At 33.8% G+C, this 20939-nt stretch overlaps 3 protein-coding genes across 3 annotated transcripts; 2 read left to right on the forward strand and 1 right to left on the reverse strand.

The window, feature by feature from the left end:
• Positions 1 to 9062: 9062 nt before the first annotated feature.
• LOC110716887 lies at positions 9063 to 12656 on the reverse strand. The gene is made up of 4 exons (XM_021895540.1): positions 12474 to 12656; positions 10822 to 12386; positions 9813 to 10524; positions 9063 to 9506 (listed from the first exon to the last, which is right to left on the reverse strand). Exons 1-4 carry the CDS (start codon positions 12654 to 12656, stop codon positions 9063 to 9065), a joined length of 2904 nt encoding a protein of 967 aa, XP_021751232.1.
• A 2012-nt stretch (positions 12657 to 14668) lies between these two features.
• Positions 14669 to 16572, forward strand: LOC110716548. The gene is made up of 2 exons (XM_021895182.1): positions 14669 to 15069; positions 16341 to 16572. Exons 1-2 carry the CDS (start codon positions 14739 to 14741, stop codon positions 16355 to 16357), a joined length of 348 nt encoding a protein of 115 aa, XP_021750874.1. The 5' UTR covers positions 14669 to 14738; the 3' UTR covers positions 16358 to 16572.
• Positions 16573 to 18310: 1738 nt separating this feature from the next.
• Positions 18311 to 20705, forward strand: LOC110716557 (protein JINGUBANG-like). The gene has a single exon (XM_021895187.1). The coding sequence runs from the start codon at positions 18997 to 18999 to the stop codon at positions 20287 to 20289; it is 1293 nt and encodes a 430-aa protein (XP_021750879.1). The 5' UTR covers positions 18311 to 18996; the 3' UTR covers positions 20290 to 20705.
• The last annotated feature ends 234 nt before the right edge of the window (positions 20706 to 20939 follow it).

Here is a 20939-nt window from a genome sequence, read left to right on the forward strand (position 1 = left end):
GTCAAGTTAGGAAATATTGTATGATCCTTTTTATCTATGATCAGTATGGAGCAAATAATACAATTACTTGAATTTTCAAAATTGCATACCCAGGCCAGATCACTTATCAGAAATTTTAAAAATAGATTCGAAAATATATATATATATATAATATAGCGCTAACAAAGTAACCTCTATAATGACTGGCAGTGCATCTAGTCACATACTTCCTCCGTTTTCTTTTAGATGCAACACACCCTTTAGCGCGGTAATTAATAAAAGTGAGATTTACATGATATAATAAACTTTAAAATAGGATGAGTGGTTGTTAGGAGTGTAATTTAGTGGGCCATGTGCTTTAAATAAGACATATAGTATAATTTTTCCCTAAAGTAACTTTCCTTTTATAGTGTGTTGCAAGTATTGTGACATTTTTTTTTAGGAAAGTGTTGCAAGTAAAAGAAAACGGAGGAAGTATAAGATTTGGTGTATAACTTTACATTAATATCTATTTAAATAACATTTATATGATAATTTATTATTACTATACCTTAGTATAAAACCAAAATCAAAATTAATATCACATACATGAATAGTAAAAAAAAAGATCAAGTGTGTCAATTATTATGGAAAGTGAAATGATAAGAAAGATAAATAAAATTGGAAAAAAAAAATTCTCATAAATTTTAACATAAGCTAAGTTACTCCATATCATAAAGAAACTAGCTTTTTGGCCCGTTCAATGCACGAGTTGTTACTTTGGTTAATTATTTTCATCTGTAGGTATGCTTTATTTCTATAACTTAAAAGGAAAACAAAAAAAGAGTGAGGATAGAACTGTGAAAGAAGATGAAGGAATTTAGTTAGATATATATACATAAAGATTGTTAGATATGAAATGACATATTAATTAAGATTCTATTTAAAGTCCATAAGATGAAAAGACAATTTTTATTATAATTCATATATTTATGTAATGCGTAGTTGTTGTTTTTTTTTTTTTTTTTTTGAATAGATGTAATGTGTAGTTGTGTACTAATTAACTGAACTTTATTTTATTATGGTGGAAATGAAATACTACACTTTTTTAATTGAATTTGAAAGTTGTAGAATGTATAAGGACTTAAATATAAATATTAAGGGAGGTGACATGTGGCATATGGGGTAATGAGTGACTTATGATGCCACGTGTCATTTATAAAAGTTGTGGTTTGTATCTTAATGAGTATAGATAATTACGAAAAATTTTACTATTTAGTATACAAAATCGGGTTTGTATCTTAATGAGCTATTCTGAAATGACCTATAATTGAAAATTTTAAATGGGTAGGAGTAATATTACCTCCGTTAATTTGTAGTTTCAATAAAGTAACTTTTAAAATCTCACAAATAAGGTCATTTGTTACAAAAAAAAATTAATGGGGTAATTTAAAGAAAAATAATAAAGGAAATGCAAGTCAATTCCTTGTCAATGAAGTCCAAGTCAACACGCGCCAAACTCGTCAACGGTCGAAACTAAAAGTCTCCAAATGACCAAACCTTATTCTTTCTCGCCAACAACCCCAACAGAATAAAAATTATCATTCACAATTTAATTCACATCATCAACTACAAGTTATTCATTCCCCCAAATTAAACCACAACATAATTAGATCCATAAACCATAAATTATATCAATATGGTACCATTAAAATTCCCAAGAGTACGATTTACCACTATTACCCTCTTAATGATCGTTTATGTTATCGGGTTTATTAATAATCACAACACTATGGTATACGGCCAGTCGTGCGCGGGAGATATCCCTAGCCTCGTTAGCCAATGCGCTAAGTATGTGCGGAAGGTGGGCGCGAAATCCCCACCTTCCGCGCAGTGTTGTGGTGTGGCAAGGAACGCGGATGTTGTATGCTTATGCAAGTATGTTACTCAAGGAGTCGAGAAGTTTGTAAGTGTTGATAAAGCGGTTTATATTGCTCAATATTGTGGGATTCCATTTCAACATGGTGCTAAATGTGGAAGTAAGTTTTCGTATTTTCACTTGTTCTATTTTAAGTATTTTATACCTTTTTGTTAATTTGTATGTTTATGTATTGTGTCTATGATCAACTTTTTTTCCTTTGCTTGTTGTGGCATGAGTTTTTTTTTTTTTTGGTGGTGGTGTTTAGAGAGCCACAAGAGGGGAGTGAGAATCGATTTCAGGTAAGTCGGGAGGGAAAGTGTCATAAGTTTCTTAAATTAAAGGAAAAATTGTTCCCATTAATCTGAACTTTGCCTCGTCCGCCGAAAATAATCCCAACTTTCGTTTATTATCTATTGCACCGAACTTTGGGGGTATTAATTTTCGTTGCACCCAACAGGTCATCTAACCTGATGTAGCAAGTTACCTAGACACGTGTCAGCGTATGATTGGCTTAATTTTTTTTTTAAAAAAAAAAAACAAAAAAAAAAAAAAAAAACCCACAAACCACCCACACCCAGCGGCTGCCACCACACCCCCACCCCAACCACGCCGGAAAATCACCTCCACCCTCGAAAAACCCCTCCCCTGCTGCCGGAAACCGCCGCCCAGCCTTCCCCCTACCTCGAAACCCACCCTTTCCCTTCCCCCACCCCCGAAAACCCCTCCCCCACCCTTATTTCCTCCGTCACTCCCCTCTCCCCCGCCGTTTTCCGACCCGAATCCCCTTCCCCTTCCCCTTCATTTTCGCCATTCCCCCCTCCCCGTCGTTTCCGCCCCCTTCCCCTTCGTTTCCGACCCAAATCTGCCCTCCCTTCCTATATCCTCCCCCACTGCCATTAACGGTGGCTGCCGTTAAGGGGTGGCTGGGGTTTTTTTTTTTTTTTTTTAATTTTGTTTTTTTTAAATTTTGTTTTTTTTTTAAAATTTTGTTTTATTTTTTTTTTAAATTTTTTTTATTTGACCATTCATATAGTGACACGTGTTCAAAAAAATATAACACATAAATGTTGACCGGATTAACCGGTTGCAGGTAAGTTGGGTGCAACGAAAATTAATACCCCCAAAGTTCGGTGCAATAGATAATAAACGAAAGTTGAGATTATTTTCGGCGCACAAGCCAAAGTTCGGATTAATGGGAGCAATTTTTCCTAAATTAAAATATAGCATTGCTTGTTTTATTTGGTGATGGTTAAAACTTTTGTTGAAATCCTTGTGGATGGTTTGGTGTCCAATAAATCAATATTAATAGGAGTAATTTTTTAATTATATTTAAAATTTTGTATGATTATCTGAAATTAGCTATATAACCAAAAATCATAAGGAGTTCTAGGTTCTTTAGTTTTCAAAAAGGTAAGTACAAATGTTGTAAAGATGGCCCATAAACTAGATGTCTCTACTAGGAAGGGCATGAAATTTGCTTTCTTGGCTGTCAAAAAAAATAAAAAATAAATAAATAAATAAAATTGTGTCTTTATAAAAACTTGAGCGAAATAAACAAATAATACTTCAAACCCTTTAAAGTTGAACCAATATAATTTGTCACAACTGAAACTTATTGTTTATTTAAAATCAAGAAGTGATCTACGAAGTTGGGAAATTATGCAGTTAGTTATATACTTATATCATATCCTTAAATTAGTGAATACATGTTATATGATCCAACTTCAAATTCAGTGGTATTTTGTGTATATAGAAGGACAATCCATATTGTTTCAAGGTGTATTATATATATATGCACTAGTGTGTGAAGCACGCACGCGTTGTCTTGAATATATCTACATAGATGATGTTTTTATTAATACATGCAAAATGCATAACATATATAGTCAAACATTTGTAAGTATATACTTCCTCTGTTCCTTATACTTAAAACAATTCTCATTTCACATATCCCAACAACAAAAGGTATAAAATGAATAAAGTCACATATATGCTTATTTGATTAACATGAATTATATGAAAGTATTAAACTAATTAAGAAACGACATGAAATGATATTATTTGGTTTGCAATTTTGCAAATATCATATATTGAAATGTCTAGGTAAGTTGATTTTTTCATAGAAATTTATAGAACTCATACTAAAACTAATACATTTGGAAGAAATTAAATGAACTTATATATATGTGAAAAACCACTTTATTAGAAAAAATCTTTCTATATTCAACCAAACAAACACTACTATGTCACCTTATTTAAAATGGCCTACATTTCATATCTTCTTTCTATCATATTCCACACGTTATAAATTTCATCAACTAAATGGATACCAAACAAACACTTGTTAATCACATTCCACAAATTACAAGGAGCACACGTTGTTTTAACCCATCTATTATACCATGAGCATGACTACATAAAGCCTATTAAATTTTCTAGTATATCATGAATATGTTTCTGATAGAACAATGTATACTACAAGAGGGGGGGTGAATTGTAGTGTATGTAGACTATGGTAAATTTTGCGGAATTAAATCTACTACTAAGAGAAAAGACACTGATATAGGCAATGAATAAATTCACTCTGTAAAAATGATTTACAATCACTAATACGTTGCCTAGACTCAAGTTCCGTGAGGAACTCAAGTTACCCAACTGTGATCCCTCAATCACAGTTTCTCACACTTTGTGATTCTACTCCGAATCACTTGTACAGTGTAAACAACTCTCTCAAGTCTCACACTTTACAACTCTCACAACCCAAACCCAATTACACAATGATTACAAGTATTTCCTAAAGAACTTAAGAGACTAAGGATGGAAGGAACTTCTCTTTTAAACACTTTGAAACTCTATGCTCAGAATACTTAAGATTGTTTTTCCACACTTTCAAAACTTAACGTTGATTTGTTTTTATAAGGAGTTAAACCAAGCTTCCATCAAGTTCTCACTTCCCCCTTAATCCCACGTTCTCTTTGGCTGAGAAGTTGGGATGTAGGCAGAGGAAATTTAGGAACATGATTTCCTTAGCTTGACTCCCAAGTTCAACGTTCTCCTTAATACTAGGAGCCAGTATTTACCAAGTCAAAAAAATCAGTTATTCAAAAAGATAATTATTTAATAAAAAAGATAATTATTTATTTATTAATTAAAACATAAATAATTAATTAATTTTAAACTTATCTTTTTAAATTAATGAATTATTTATTTATTTATAAAATCTTTTTAAATCTTTTTCAAAACTGATTTTTATCACTTCCTTAAATTAAGGGTTTTGAAAACCGTTTTAAAACTTGCGTTTAAAACTTTCTGAGTCATTCGTCAAGTTCCTTCAGGAACTTCAGGTTCCTTCAGAAACTTCGAGTTTCTTCTTAATTCCTTCCAACACTTTTGTTTCTTAAGTTCGTACACTGAGTAACTAAGAATATAGAGTTGTGAGGACATCTTGAAAGCTTGCATTCATCGTCAAGTCTTCCAAACTCTGTCGTTCCTACTCCGGAACATGTATTTGTGTACCTGAATCTTTCTGTTCAACCAAGACTCATAAACATCATTAGTCAGAGTTTGTTTTATGTAAGTCAATCATCAAAATATTAAGGTAGTCAATTCAACAATATTCCCCCTTTTTGATGATGACAAACAAAAACAAACTCGGTTAAACAAAACAAACATCCAAGCAATCAGAGTAACCAATACTTAAATAAAACAATTAAATTATTTAAAGCAATAAAATAAACTAAGGATAAAGAAGTCTGCATCATTCATGAAATTAATAAATTGTGAAATTTATACCTTTACTTAAATGATGAAGACTGAAGGGAATCGGTTTGAGTCCAGCTTTCTGAGTTTGTTCTTCTCTTCCCCCTTTTGACATTATCAAAATGATAGAAAGAGCATGCTGTATATAGTATTAAACTACGGAGGGAGTAGTAAATCTGAATTCATGAACGATTAAGCATGCGCACACAGTTCATATGCAACCAAAATGAAAACATCAAATTCAAAGACAAACTTAGCCAGTTTAATACAAACCGAAATAAAACAAAACAAAATGTGTAAAACAACCAAAAAATCCAAAAGAAACTAAAGAAAAACTAAACAAAAGAACATTGTTCATAAATCACAAGAAACAGTGGGGTAGGTGTGTTTGGCAAAGGCTAGGAGATGGTAGTAGCTTCATGGTAAGGGAACATCCTTGATTGCATCAAGAATGATTTTGTAACAACTTTGCTTCACCTTAGCTTTGAGTTCCTGAGTCGAGGAGTCCATATGAGCGTTTACTTTATCTTCCAGAGAAAGCATCTGAGTTTGCAGCCCCTCAACTTTAGTAGCCAGGTTATCCACTTTAGAAGAAAGGTTAGTTATACTCCGTGTAAGTGTAGTGGACAAAAGCTGAAGTTCCTCTTGGATTTGCAAGGAACTTGGACCAGAGCTAAAAGCACTGAAGCCAAAACCAGAAGTACGAGGCTGTGAAGCAGGTGGAGAAGGTGTGGTTTGGTGAACAGAGGAAGGAATAGGGGGTGGTGATGGAGTTCCTTCAGAAACAAGGGAAGACGGACCCTCTTCAGAAACTTTAGATGTATCATCATCCAATTCAACAATAATAACAGGCTGAGATCTCAATGTTCTGGGTTTAGAAGAAGCAAGTCTAACGCTTCTCCTTTTTCTACCTGTTACAGGGACAGTTTGTTTAACAGAGCCTCCAATTTCCTTGAGTAGCTCTTTCACTAACTCCTCTTTGTCATCTTTTTCCTCCTTCTCACTCTCTATTTCTTTCTCTTCTTCTGTTTCCCTCTCTACTGCACTTTTTCTCTCTTTTTCACTCTCTTTTTCCTCTTCTTTTTCACTCTCTATTTCCTCTTCTTTTTCATCATTTTTCTCACTGTCTTTCTCTTTCTTTTCTTTTTCTTTCTCACTGTTTTCTTCCTCTTTTACTTCTTCCTTCTCACTGTCTTCCTCTTTTACTTCTTCCTTCTCACTGTCTTCCTCCTCATCAATGATTTCCCTCTCATTCAGTTCCCCCTTACGTTGATCTCCCTCTTCCTCAGATTCCGAGTGTACATCGGTAATAAAACAAACTTTTCCACGAACAACTTTAAGGCTTAATTTTGAGAGGGATTTTTCATGGAGTATGTTTTCTGGTTTCAAGGGGTGGGTTTCTCCATTGGTTAGAGGAACTTTGAAGGTTGGAAGTGGCGGTTGGTGTTTTGGGGTTTTTTGAGGTGAGTGGGTGCGTGTGGTAAGTGAGGTAAAAAGATAGGTGACAGTTGAGAGTTTAGTGGGATAGAGAAAAGGTTGTGATTTATTTTGACAATGATAAAAATTAAAAAAATAAGATAAAATCTAATTGAGAAAAAAAAAATCTTTTTGTTGTTTTTAAATTTATAAGATAACAAAAATAATAAAAAGATAAAAATAAAAATTAAAAAATAAAGAAAAATAAAAATTACGAAAGAAAAAAATTCCAGCAAGTTACTTCAAAGTAAAATACTGGTTGACATGTACAGAGCTTTACAAAAAGGAACTTGGAAAATAATATGGCTTAATTTGTCTTCTGCATCAACATAATCATATGCTCACATACTCATTAGAATTACACACTCTTTCATTGCAAGATTCGAGGTTATGTTTTTCACACCAAGGTTATATATAGCAATGCTCAGTCGTTTCACTAAGACATACCTTGGGGTTCCAAGAAGAACTGCTCAATTCATCTTTATCATTTCGAGTTCCAATCGCATCTTTTCGAATTTTTCTCTACTCAAAGGCTTTGTTAGAATGTCAGCAATTTGATATTCAGTTTGTACAAATTCTAGTTTAATAGAGCCTTTTTCCACATTGTCTTTTAGAAAATGATGCCTAACATGAATATGCTTTACACGTGAATGATGTACTGGATTTTTTGATATGCAAATAGCACTTGTATTATCACAGTATATTGGAACACATTCAAGAACTATGCCAAAATCACGTAATTGTTGTTTTATCCACAACAGTTGTGAGCAACATGCAGCAGCTGCTACGTATTCTGCTTCTGCTGTGGATAGAGCAACTGTATTCTGTTTCTTGGAACTCCAAGAAACTAAACAAGATCCTAGGAATTGGACCATACCTGATGTACTTTTTCTATTCACCAAATCCCCAGCATAGTCAGCATCGGCAAATCCAGTTAGATCATATGTGTCACTTCTTGGGTAGAATAAACTCAAGTTGTCAGTTCCTTTGAGATATCTCAGTATTCTCTTGACGGCTGTTAGATGCGATTCTTTGGGGTTTGATTGGAACCTAGCACACAGACCAACACTAAAAGAAATTTCAGGTCTACTTGCAGTTAAGTATAGTAAGGAACCAATCATCCCTCTGTACTTTGTCTGGTCCACACAAGTTCCTGAGGGATCTTCGTCTAATCTAGAGTTAGTTACCATAGGAGTGTGGTTAGTCTTTGCGCTGTCAAGGTTATACTTTTTCAGGAGTTCCTTGACATATTTTTGTTGATGTAGAAATATTCCTGATTTTGTTTGTTTGATCTGCAGTCCTAAAAAGAAATTTAGTTCCCCCATCATGCTCATTTGGAACTCACTGCACATCAAGTCAGCAAAGTACTTGCACAAAGATTCGTTAGTTGCACCAAATATAATATCATCAACGTAGATCTGTACAACTAAGAGATGAGCTCCTTTAGATTTTAAAAACAAAGTTTTATCAATTTTTCCTCGTTTAAAATAATTTTCCAAAAGGAACTTGGACAGTCTTTCGTACCATGCTCTTGGAGCCAGTTTTAGCCCGTAGAGAGCCTTATCAAGTTTAAAAACATGGTTTGGAAAGTTTGGATTCTCGAATCCAGGGGGTTGATCGACGTAAACTGTTTCTTTTAATAAACCATTCAAAAACGCACACTTTACGTCCATCTGATACAGTTTAAAACCCATAAAAGCAGCAAAAGATATTAAAATTCTAATAGCCTCAAGTCTAGCAACAGGAGCAAATGTTTCCTCAAAATCAATACCTTCCTGTTGGTTATATCCCTTTACAACCAACCTAGCCTTATTTCTTACAATTGTACCATATTCATCAAGTTTGTTTCGAAAGACCCATTTTAAACCTATGACCTTTTTATCTAGTGGCTTAGGTTCAAGATGCCATACCTGATTTCTTTCGAATTTATTCAGTTCCTCTTGCATGGCTATATCCAGTCAGGGTCTTCTAAGGCTTCTTTATGGTTGCGAGGTTCCAAAGTAGATAGAAAAGCATTGAAGGCACAGAAGTTCCTCATTTGCGATCTAGTCTGAGTTCCTTTGCATAAGTCACTAATAATTTTGTCCAGTGGGTGTGACTTTTGGTGCTTCCAAGGTTTGGGCTGGAAGGTTTGGATAGTAACTCGACTATTCTTATTTTCTGAGCCAGTTGCTTCTTCTTCAGTGATTTCCTCTTGTGTTATTGGTTCCTCGGCAGGTTCTTCAATCTGAGGCTGTTCTATCGAAGGAACTTCAGTCAGTATGTCGAGTTCCTTCTCCGGATTTTCATGATTTTCATTTACTCGAGTTGGCTGCTTATTTGGAATTATTGCATCTTCTTCTTGTTCTTGAGAACGTACTAGACCAATTTCAAAGTCATAGTCCTCATGTTCCTGTGTACATGGAAGTGGATTAGTTTCATCAAATATAACATGCACACTTTCCTCAACACACATAGTACGTTTATTGTAAACTCTATACGCTTTACTGTTAGTAGCATATCCAAGAAATACGGCTTCATCACTTCTTTCATCAAATTTCCCTATGTTTCTTTTACCATTATTATGCACAAAACATTTACAACCGAATGCTCTAAGATGAGATATGTTCGGTTTTCTGCCTTTCATCAGTTCATAGGGTGTCTTATTTAATATAGGCCTTAGCATGACACGATTTATAATATAACAGGTTGTATTCACGGCTTCTGCCCAGAAGTTCCTTGGAAGATCGCTGGCTATTAACATGGTTCGAGCCATGTCTTCTAAGGTTATGTTCTTCTTTTCCACAACTCCATTTTGCTGTGGAGTTCTTGGAGCTAAGAAATTATGACTTAAGCCTTGTTCCCTGCATAAATCATCAAATTTAAAATTCTCAAATTCAGTGCCATGATCGGATCTAAGGTGTATCAGTTGATGACCTGTGGACTTTTGAATTCTCTTGGAAAATGTAACAAACTCGTCAAAAGTCTCATCCTTACTAGACATAAAAATAACCCATGTAAATCTAGAATAATCATCAACAATTACTAAGACGTACTTCTTTCCACTTCTACTTTGAATTCTCATAGGACCACATAAATCCATATGAATTAACTCTAAGGGTTTCGTGGAACTCACCATCTTCTTGGATTTAAAGGATGTCCTGACCTTCTTTCCTTTCACACAAGCGTCACAAATTTTGTCACATAGGAACTTGATTGAAGGAAGTCCCTCTACCAAGTTCCTTGTTCTTAACTTATCAATCAAAGAGAAACTTGCATGACCAAAACGTTTATGCCACAGTAAAGGATCATCCTCAATGACACTGAGGCAAGTTAAGTTGTTCCTCGGAACTGTATTGAGATCCACTGTATAAGTGTTTCCTTTCCGAGTTCCTTCCAGCAAAACTTTCCCAGTGTCATTCTGAATGATGCTACATTTTTCAGAATCAAAACTTACAGAGTTTCCTTTATCACAAAATTGTGATATGCTTAATAAGCTGTGTTTGAGGCCCTCGACTAAAAAAACATTATCAATAGCTTGGGAACTTGACCTTCCAACTTTTCCTACCGCAACAATGCTGCCTTTCTTGTTATCACCAAAGGTCACTGTTCCTCCTGTATAGGCCGTCAGTGAGAGAAATCTTGATTTATCTCCTGTCATGTGCTTGGAACAACCACTATCGAGGTACCATTGGTTGTTCCCCCTCACTACGACTTGCAAAAGAAACTAAGGGTTAGATTCAGGAACCCCATCTTTCATAGGTTCCTGCGTTGACACAGTAGACTCAACTTTCTTTTGCCATACATAGTTCATGTTTTTAGCAGACTTGAGTTCCTTCCTTTTACATTCAGTGTCTTTGTGTCCTGACTTGCCACAGAAGGAACACACAATCTCACTAGGGAGTTCCACATACTTTTTCTTTTTACCACTATTCTTCTTTTTGTGGTTGAAACCCAAACCCTCTGTCCTTCTGGTTTGAGCTTCAGATATCCACTTTGGAACTCCCATGTGGATTGCACTTTTGTTGTTTCTAGCTCTTTCTAAATCCTTTTCAAGGGATTCATTTTTGTCTTTAGTAACCTGCAATTCTTTTTTCAAATTTTCAAGATCATCATTAAAGGTTACTAAAGGCAATTGAAGAGCATTATTAGAATCAATGTTAGTGCATAACAATTTATACTGAGTCAATTCAACATTTAACATGATATTTTCATTTTTGACTCTTTCCATTGTTTCTTTAAGCATAGTGTTTCTATCTAGCAAATCAAAGAATCTTCCCTGAACATCTGTTCTTGAACTATTCAAATATTTCATATGATCCTTATAGATTTCTAGAGCTTTTTCATTTTGTCCAAGTTTAAGACATATTTCTTTATATTCATCCAAAGTTTCTATGAGCAAAGAAATTAATTTGTCTTTTGACAGGGATTTCAGAAATTTAGGTTCGAGATTTACCTCCTCTGACTTTTTAGCAGACTCACTGTGTTTAGCCATCAAACACAGGTTTGCCGTCTCTTCTTCCGTGGATTCTTCTTCATCCTCGGAACCTGTGTCTCCCCATGCAGCTATCATGGCTTTCCTGTAATCAGATTTTGAAAAGTTTGGAGTATTAGATTTTCCGTGTTCCTTCATTTTGCCTTTTCCTTTTTCTGATTCCCAGAGAGGGCATTCCTTGATGAAGTGATCTGTGTTCCCACATTTGTGGCATCCTCCAGTTTCCTTGGAATATTGGTTTTTCTTGAAGTTCCTTTTCTTTTGGTCACCAAACCTTTTGTTGCGGTACAACTTTTTTAGCTTCCTGACTAGCATGGCAGCTTCTTCCTCTCCAGATTCGAAATCCTCTTCACTTGGTTTGACAACCTTTAGAGAAATTCCTCGGCTCTTTGAACTTTCTTGGCTTTTGTTTGATAGGTGAAGCTCATGAGTTATTAAGGAACCTGCAAGTTGTTCAAGGTTGAAAGTTGTAAAGTCCTTTGATTCCTGCAAAGCTGCCACTTTGGATCTCCACCGTTCATCTTCAGGAAGACTCCTTAGAATTTTGCGTACCTGTTCATCCATAGGAATAACTCTACCAAGAGAAACTAATTTATTAGTAATATTTTTAAAACGAGTAAACATTTCTTGAATAGTTTCTTTTGAACCCATTTCAAAACGTTCATATTTAGAAAGCAGTATATCAATTTTAGAACGTTTAACTTCATGAGTTCCTTCGTGGGTTATTTCTAGTAAATCCCATATTTCTTTTGCTGTTTTACATCCCATAACACGAGTGTGTTCATCTGGCCCTAAACCCTAAACTAGGAGTTTTTTAGCAGTAGCATTAATCTCTTTCTTCTCAAAGTCGCTTCTATCGTATTCAGAAATAGGTTTATGAATTACCTCGTTTTCTACATTGGTCTTTGTTACCTCGTAATCTCCTACCTCGATAGCTTGCCAGACTTGATAATTCTCGGACTGTATGAACATCTCCATCCTCGTCTTCCAATAGGCGTAGTACTTCCCATTGAAGAGTGGAGGTCTTTGTGTAGAATAACCTTCAGCTAGTCTCTCGTCCATCGACATTGTTCCTCCAGGAACTTGACTCGACAGGGCTTCCTGCTTTTCCGAGTTCCTTGCTCTGATACCAACTGATAGAACAATGTATACTACAAGAGGGGGGTGAATTGTAGTGTATGTAGACTATGGTAAATTTTGCGGAATTAAATCTACTACTAAGAGAAAAGACACTGATATAGGCAATGAATAAATTCACTCTGTAAAAATGATTTACAATCACTAATACGTTGCCTAGACTCAAGTTCCGTGAGGAACTCAAGTTACCCAACTGTGATCCCTCAATCACAGTTTCTCACACTTTGTGATTCTACTCCGAATCACTTGTACAGTGTAAACAACTCTCTCAAGTCTCACACTTTACAACTCTCACAACCCAAACCCAATTACACAATGATTACAAGTATTTCCTAAAGAACTTAAGAGACTAAGGATGGAAGGAACTTCTCTTTTAAACACTTTGAAACTCTATGCTCAGAATACTTAAGATTGTTTTTCCACACTTTCAAAACTTAACGTTGATTTGTTTTTATAAGGAGTTAAACCAAGCTTCCATCAAGCTCTCACTTCCCCCTTAATCCCACGTTCTCTTTGGCTGAGAAGTTGGGATGTAGGCAGAGGAAATTTAGGAACATGATTTCCTTAGCTTGACTCCCAAGTTCAACGTTCTCCTTAATACTAGGAGCCAGTATTTACCAAGTCAAAAAAATCAGTTATTCAAAAAGATAATTATTTAATAAAAAAGATAATTATTTATTTATTAATTAAAACATAAATAATTAATTAATTTTAAACTTATCTTTTTAAATTAATGAATTATTTATTTATTTATAAAATCTTTTTAAATCTTTTTCAAAACTGATTTTTATCACTTCCTTAAATTAAGGGTTTTGAAAATCGTTTTAAAACTTTCGTTTAAAACTTTCTGAGTCATTCGTCAAGTTCCTTCAGGAACTTCAGGTTCCTTCAGAAACTTCGAGTTTCTTCTTAATTCCTTCCAACACTTTTGTTTCTTAAGTTCGTACACTGAGTAACTAAGAATATAGAGTTGTGAGGACATCTTGAAAGCTTGCATTCATCATCAAGTCTTCCAAACTCTGTTGTTCCTACTCCGGAACATGTATTTGTGTACCTGAATCTTTCTGTTCAACCAAGACTCATAAACATCATTAGTCAGAGTTTGTTTTATGTAAGTCAATCATCAAAATATTAAGGTAGTCAATTCAACAGTTTCATTCTCTCTAGAAGAAATAGCAATTTTGTAGGAATTAGACTTTTTTTTAGTGGTATACCTTCAGAAGTGGTATACCTTAACAAGTGGTTGCATTTAAGGGCATAATTTTAAAGAATCCCTTGCTAAAATGGGGTGGTTGAGTCCATTATTATTCAGCTTTAAATAGTTCCCTCCACCAACTTTCTTACCCCAATATATTATGCTAATTGATTTAAGATAAAGTGTATACTCTATAGGTGTCACTTAAAACATAGAAATGAGTCAATGACTATGTTGGAGTGTTGGACATACCCGGACCCAAATCTCTATCACCAACCACCCCCAAAAAATGTCTCTAAGATGACTAATAGGTTATTCAGGATTGAATTTAGTTTGATTTAATTTAATTGCAACCAAAATGAGTAAATAAGTTTGATTTTATAGTTAGGGTCTATTTGTTTCCCACTCAATTGTTACTAAGCTACTTTGTACAATGATTAATTAATATATTGACTTATTGATTTTCTTTCCAGGTCAATTTTTGTCGATCTTTCTAATTATGACTTCTAGGACAATATGAGTGGATGATTTTAAAAAACAAATTAAATGAAATTTTTTATGATAAATCTCTTGTAATATGTTGCTTCTGCATTTTAAAGTTGTAGTATCATTTTGACATGACACGTTTGTTACACAACACACCATAGTTAGCGCGCAATTCTGATTCTACTGGGACATTTTAGTAAATTGCTAAACTAAAAAGGAAGTATAGTGGGACCCAAATTTGCCAATATATACTTCCTCGACCGTCATTCATTCTTCCATAGAGCAAATCAAATAAAGAAAAAAAATAAAGAGAGACAAAAGAAAGTGAGAATATGGCATTAGCAACTCCTACATTGCGTTTTACTACAATTACTATCCTTCTTATAGCTTCAATTTTTGCCTTTGGCAACGACAACTTCATGGCTTACGGGCAATGCGAAGGGGATATTTCGGGTTTAATTAGCCAATGTGCTATGTATGTGAGGAAGGCGGGGCCGAAAACCCCGCCCTCCTCACAATGTTGTGCCTTAGCCAAAAAAGCTAATATTCCATGCTTATGCAAGTATGTTACTAAGGATATTGAGCAATATGTTAGTGTTGAGAAGGCTGTCTATGTTGCTCAATATTGTGGTATTAATTTTAAGCATGGCTCTAAATGTGGAAGTAAGTGTCTATTAACTCAATCTTTTTGAATAAATAACTCTTTTTTTTTTTTTTTTTTGGTTTTATTTGCTTGAAATCATAGCATTTTCTTTTTTAATATGGACACGAACATGATACATACTATATCTAATACTACTATTACTTATATTGAAATTAAGTAATTGTTCGTTTATTATTGTTTTTTTAGGCCACTCAAATATTATCTTCATCTTTAAAAGCTTTTCGCATTTTTTTATGAGATAATTACCGCTAACAGATAAATGATTCTTATGAGATGGACTAGTAGAGGAATTGTTATTATTGTTACATAAAATTTGTGAAATATTAGTAGAGCAAATGATATACAAGTAAAAAACTATAAAGAAAAAGCTAAGAATAATTCATGATTTTCATACAGTAAGGGATATAATAAAAGTAAAAAAATTGATAGAAGACTGACCAACACGAGAAAATCATCACATAAAATATGAAACAATGAAATTGTCTCCTACACTCCTACTACTGTCGGTTGCCATGAAATAATTAATTAGGAAAATATTGATGAGAGATTTGTATTTATGTAATGATTGTGAATTTGGCATTTTGGGATAAACGTATAAATATTATGTTGTTGACTTCTTATTAATACTTGTATGTTAATGTTGTTTGTTGTTATTAGATGACCAATTAAACAGGTATAGTATGATTGGGTAAGAGTTGAGTGAGTAGAAATTTAATTCAATCTTGTACACTTAGAAAATTGTCTACCTGGGTTTAATTTATGTCTATGTTAGAGACTGATTCATGATTTAATGTTCGCTTAATTTATATTGATTCGTAATTTAATGTTCGCAATATGCAATATAATTTACTTGAATGTGTTAAGATGACAATATATATATAAGAAAAAAATGTTTGCCTCTTTTGGCGATCAGGAAAGGATCTTAATTGAGGGTCGTGATGACATTGTCTTCCAAAAATTTTTAAAGAGCAAAAGAATGTATTATTGGAATATAAGCTACAAGTATTATAAATTAAATAACATATTATGGCAAAATGATTAATTATATATTTATATTATGTAATTATATTTTTAAATAGAGGCTAAAGGTTTAACGTGATTTCCTCTAATTTTTGGTCTAAAATTTGCCTATGTGTAACTAGCTAGCTACCCATTCTTATATGGCTCATCCATTTTAGGTATAAGAGTATTACCAACTACCAAGTACTCCTTTTCGATGTTGTAAGATTTGTAACATTAACATTTCTAACTTAATACCTTTTTTTGGCAGGTTACACAATTCCATGAGCACGTCGATGACAATTATGCCACCGAATACAATACAATACAATAAGCAAATGTTTAAATTATGTTATGTATGCACTACAAATAATAGCTAAGTTAGTTACGAGCATATTGAGTACGTTGTGGAGCAGTGGTATCGTTTTCACCTTATATTTCACCAAAATATAGAATAAATTTAGCCTGGATTGTGTGCACGGATCTACTTAATGCATACTTGATACGACGGTCCATCAAATTAGTTTCCTAATTATAATGCAAGTGATGTTCAACATGTGATTCGAATAGAGTATTCTAGATTTCTACTATGTAGTAGTTTACTAGTTTTATATAAAGTAAACTTGTAACATGTATGTTCTTTCTGTTTTTTTAATGAATAAACTCTTTTTATTAATAAAGAAACACTTTTTATTTATCTGTTATAACTCGTGTTAAGGAAAGAACAATTGAACAAAGGTCTATTTATGATTATGAAAATAAATAAGGGTACGAGTACAAATTAAATACAAATTCGAAAAGGTATGTATCTTGTGTCGTGTCATTTAAGCTTGTGATGGGCTCTTTTATAAACGGGGTCATTGTAGTGTCGACCTGACTTAAGACTACAAACATAGAAACACTACAGCCAAATAATATTTACTTACAAAATAAGTTCATAATTTTTTAAGACTAACAAAGGGATGAATGAGCTGAATTGCCCAAAACTACATATGATATTGTGTGAGAATGTGAGATATCTGAGAAATTGAGAATCATATGTACAATATTTTGGACCATGAAAAGGCCTCATCTTGTCATCTTCTTTTCGCATGGGCCTATCCTGCACACTACATTCATTTTCTACCTGGCAACTTGCAAGTTATACCGTGAGAAATAATCCAAACACTGAGAAGTCAAGCTAAGAACTACTCGTTCTTTAATACTTCGTATCTTACATTCTATTGAAACAAGTTGTTTAGGTCTATTTTATTACTTGGTCAAATGTATTATGGAGTAGTTTGAATGGATTTGTTTTGATCTAAACTAGTCTGATTTAATGTAATTGTCGGATTAAATTGATATTTTTACACTAATGTAAACAAAACATATTACTTCCACGTAATCCTAATTAGGAAAGTCACAAACAACTTTAGATTTAATCTCTAGACTCTAACAAAAAATAAAGACGTTCCCAATTCGAACACCCTAACTAGAATCTTATGCCAAGTAGATACGATTGTACTTATTAACTCAGGGTTCGTTTGGCATCACTATATTTTTTTGTTTTTTGGTTTTTTATTTTTTAAAATCACATAATATATGTCATATAATGAATCAATAATTAGTCAAAATTATTAAAATCATGATAATTATGAAAACTGACAAACATAAAAGTGAAAACACTTTTTTCTTTTTTCTTGTTTCCTGTTTTTAGTTTTTTTTGTTTTCAAAAAACTGGAAAATGAAAACAAAAAACAATGCCAAACAAGCCCTCAATTTTCAATTTTTGATCGAGTTAAACTCAATTAAATAACATTTTTTTTAAGGAGAAGGTCCATCTTAGGAAGGCGAGATGTAAGGGAAATCCCTCCTAGAATGTGCTTGGTGAAATTCGATCCCTAACTTTACACCTAAAAATCGGAGAATTAGCCAACTACTCTAGTCTCCTATCTCAAATAATTTGAGTTGTCTCGAGTCTCTCAATTCAGGGTCTATTCTCTTCAGCTTATTTTTAGCTCAGTTCAGTTTAATTCGGCTCCAATCAGTTCAGTTCACTTCCTAATTTCCTTCTCTTATAAAATATTCACTTCAATTCAGCTCCAATCAATACAGTTCAGTTCAATTTAGTAAATCAAAATAAATCCATAGCACCCTTACTTACACACAGCACACAGGCCCACAACTATCCCAATAATCTGACATTAGATTGTTCTACGCGTGCCAGGAAGCAACAATACATTAATCTAAAAAGTACTTGCTACCCACAACAAAGAACAAAAGAATGACGGCCGGCAAGCAAGGAACCAATGCAATACATTATACATACCATTATCATATTAAGCTAATAATAAGACCAATTAAACGACTAAAAGCACCACAAATAAAGTTTAATTGCAATTAAAAACACTCAAATAAGCAAACATTGATACCAACTAACGTGACATGGAATCCTAACATTGGTCCACAATCCCACATTTGGCCAAAAACTTTGAAACCTTCTCCCAAAATACAAGTATATTCATCACAAAAATATAAATAATTTATATACATTAAAAAAAAAATAACAAAAAATATAAATAAAAATTGCATTACAGCCAATAAAATTAAAAAGCCGTTAAATCGGTCCCAATGTGGACCCCAAAAGCTACCAATAAAATAATAAATTTTTTATAAAGCCAAAAAATTTATTTTTATTTTATGAAATCAAACTTTGCTTTATTTTTCCCTTAATATTCAAAATTAGCCGTTGCAGTTACACCCTCCCATTCACAACATTTAAATATTCTACCCCTTCAACAAAGCAACCTCCCCTCCCTCCCTCCCTTTAATTCCCTCACATTTTCCTCCGCTCCTCTACCACCAAATTTCCCTTCATTTTCCTCCCTCAATTTCGTAACTTTTCCTATTTTTCCAATTACACGGTAACAACATTATACGTCTATACTATGTGTTCCATTCTCCTTAACCCGAAAAGATCACTATCTACCCCGCTACTATACCTATCTAGTAGCGCTACGAATAGCAGTAGTAGTACTAGTAGTAATAGTAGCGAGGCAGCCGAGGATAACCCGAATAATATTATGGGTTATCCTCGGCCGTTTCAGATAGTGAAAAATGTGGAAAAAATAATGGCAGGGTCAACATCAAAATCGTACAAGCTCCTAGATGTACTTTCGGGTCATGTAGGAGCGATTTCGTGTTTAGCGTTATGCGGCGAATTCGTGTTGAGTGCGTCCCAAGGAAAGGACATTATTGTATGGCAACAACCCGATTTACGGCTTTTTACTAAGTTTGGTGCGGGAGAAGGTTCGGTCAAGGCGCTTGTTACGGTAGGAAATAAAGTCTTTACGGCCCATCAAGATAGCCGAATTCGGGTTTGGAAGGTGTCTAAGAGATCGGAGAACGTGTTTCGACTCGTGGATACGCTTCCTACGACGAAGGATTACCTAGGAAAGTGTATGAAACAGAGTAATTATGTACAAATTAGAAGGCATCATAAGAAGTTATGGATTGAACACGCTGATAGTATATCATGTTTAGCAGTTGAAAATGGGTTAATTTATTCTGGTTCTTGGGATAAGACTTTAAAGGTTTGGAGATTATCTGATTTAAGGTGTTTAGAGTCAATTAAAGCACATGATGATGCAATTAATGGGTTAATTGCTAAAAATGGGGTTGTTTACTCTGCTTCAGCTGATGGGAAAATTAAGGTTTGGGGTAAGGAGAGTGGTAAGAAAAACTCGAGCTCCGGCTCGAGTTTGCATAAGTTGGAGGGGGTCCTAGCGGGTCATAAGGATGTTTCAATGAATGCCGTGATCGGACCCGATCACGGCAATGGGGATGGGGATGAGAATGAGAGGGTGTATGGAGGTGCATCAGATGGGTATTTGATGGGGTGGGAAAGAGGGAGAGAAGGGGAATGGAAGTTGGTTGTTGAGGTAAAAGCACATCAATTGTCAATATTATGTTTAAGTTTTATGGGAGATATTTTGTGTAGTGGATCAGCTGATAAGAGTATTTGTTTATGGAAAAGAGATGATCATTATAATTTTAAAGATGGATTAAGAGGTGGGATTAGCAAAATTGGGGTGATTAGAGGGCATGATGGTCCAATTAAGTGTTTGCAAGTATCACCTAATTGTGTTGGAGGTGGATTTTTGTTGTATAGTGGAAGTCTTGATAAAAGTTTAAGAGTTTGGTGGGTTTCTAAGGATATTAGTGATGAAGATAAACATTGAATTTCATACAAGATTTCATCAATTTTAAATTTTTTTTGGGTGTTTAGTTTTGGTTGATTAAGAAGAGCATTGGTCATTAATTTTTGAGAATGTTCAATGCTTTACAAGTTGATTAATACATTATTTTTTTTATTTCATTGTTTGGTTCTTTGATGTATTCTTCTTGTATGGTTTGTATAAGGTGTGGAGTTTGTAATTGGTAGTTTGATTTGTAATTTTTTTATTTAAGGAGTTGTTGCATAGGATATATGATGACAAGAGTTTTGGTGTACACTATCCATTAGGAAATGTTAATAGTGATGGATAGTCTATTGTGTTGATGTGATGTATATGCTCATAAGTTGTCCATTATACTTTGTATTTCATTAGAGGTTGTAATGATTGTTATAATAAATGAAAATCCATTTTGTCTTGAATTAGTTGTTTTATTTTTATTTATTTATTTTTTTTTTATTATATTTTTTTCTTTAGATTTATTTGAACATACAGTTGACAGTGGAAATTGTCAAGACATATTTTTTAGATCACACTACAAAAATTGTTAACAAAGAGTGCAATTTGTTACATCTAAAGCAGACGAGTTTATTTATATCCCTTTGTTAGGTCAAATAAACATGGTAAATTGAGTTGTATTTTGAGTGGTTCAATAA

The sequence above is a fragment of the Chenopodium quinoa genome, unplaced genomic scaffold (genome assembly GCF_001683475.1).
Source record: "Chenopodium quinoa cultivar QQ74 unplaced genomic scaffold, ASM168347v1, whole genome shotgun sequence".
NCBI classification, from domain to species: domain Eukaryota; kingdom Viridiplantae; phylum Streptophyta; class Magnoliopsida; order Caryophyllales; family Amaranthaceae; genus Chenopodium; species Chenopodium quinoa.

Excerpts from the sequence above, each read along its gene's own strand:
- LOC110716887 (XM_021895540.1), bottom strand. The coding sequence starts at position 12,656 with ATGTCGATGGACGAGAGACTAGCTGAAGGTTATTCTACACAAAGACCT. Across the intron at positions 10,525-10,821 it reads GTTCCTGAATCTAACCCTTA|CATCATTCAGAATGACACTG; the intron begins GTTTCTTTTGCA and ends TGAAAAATGTAG. Across the intron at positions 9,507-9,812 it reads GGAACTTCTGGGCAGAAGCC|GAACATGAGGACTATGACTT; the intron begins GTGAATACAACC and ends CCATGTACACAG.
- LOC110716548 (XM_021895182.1), top strand. The coding sequence starts at position 14,739 with ATGGCATTAGCAACTCCTACATTGCGTTTTACTACAATTACTATCCTT.
- LOC110716557 (XM_021895187.1), top strand. The coding sequence starts at position 18,997 with ATGTGTTCCATTCTCCTTAACCCGAAAAGATCACTATCTACCCCGCTA.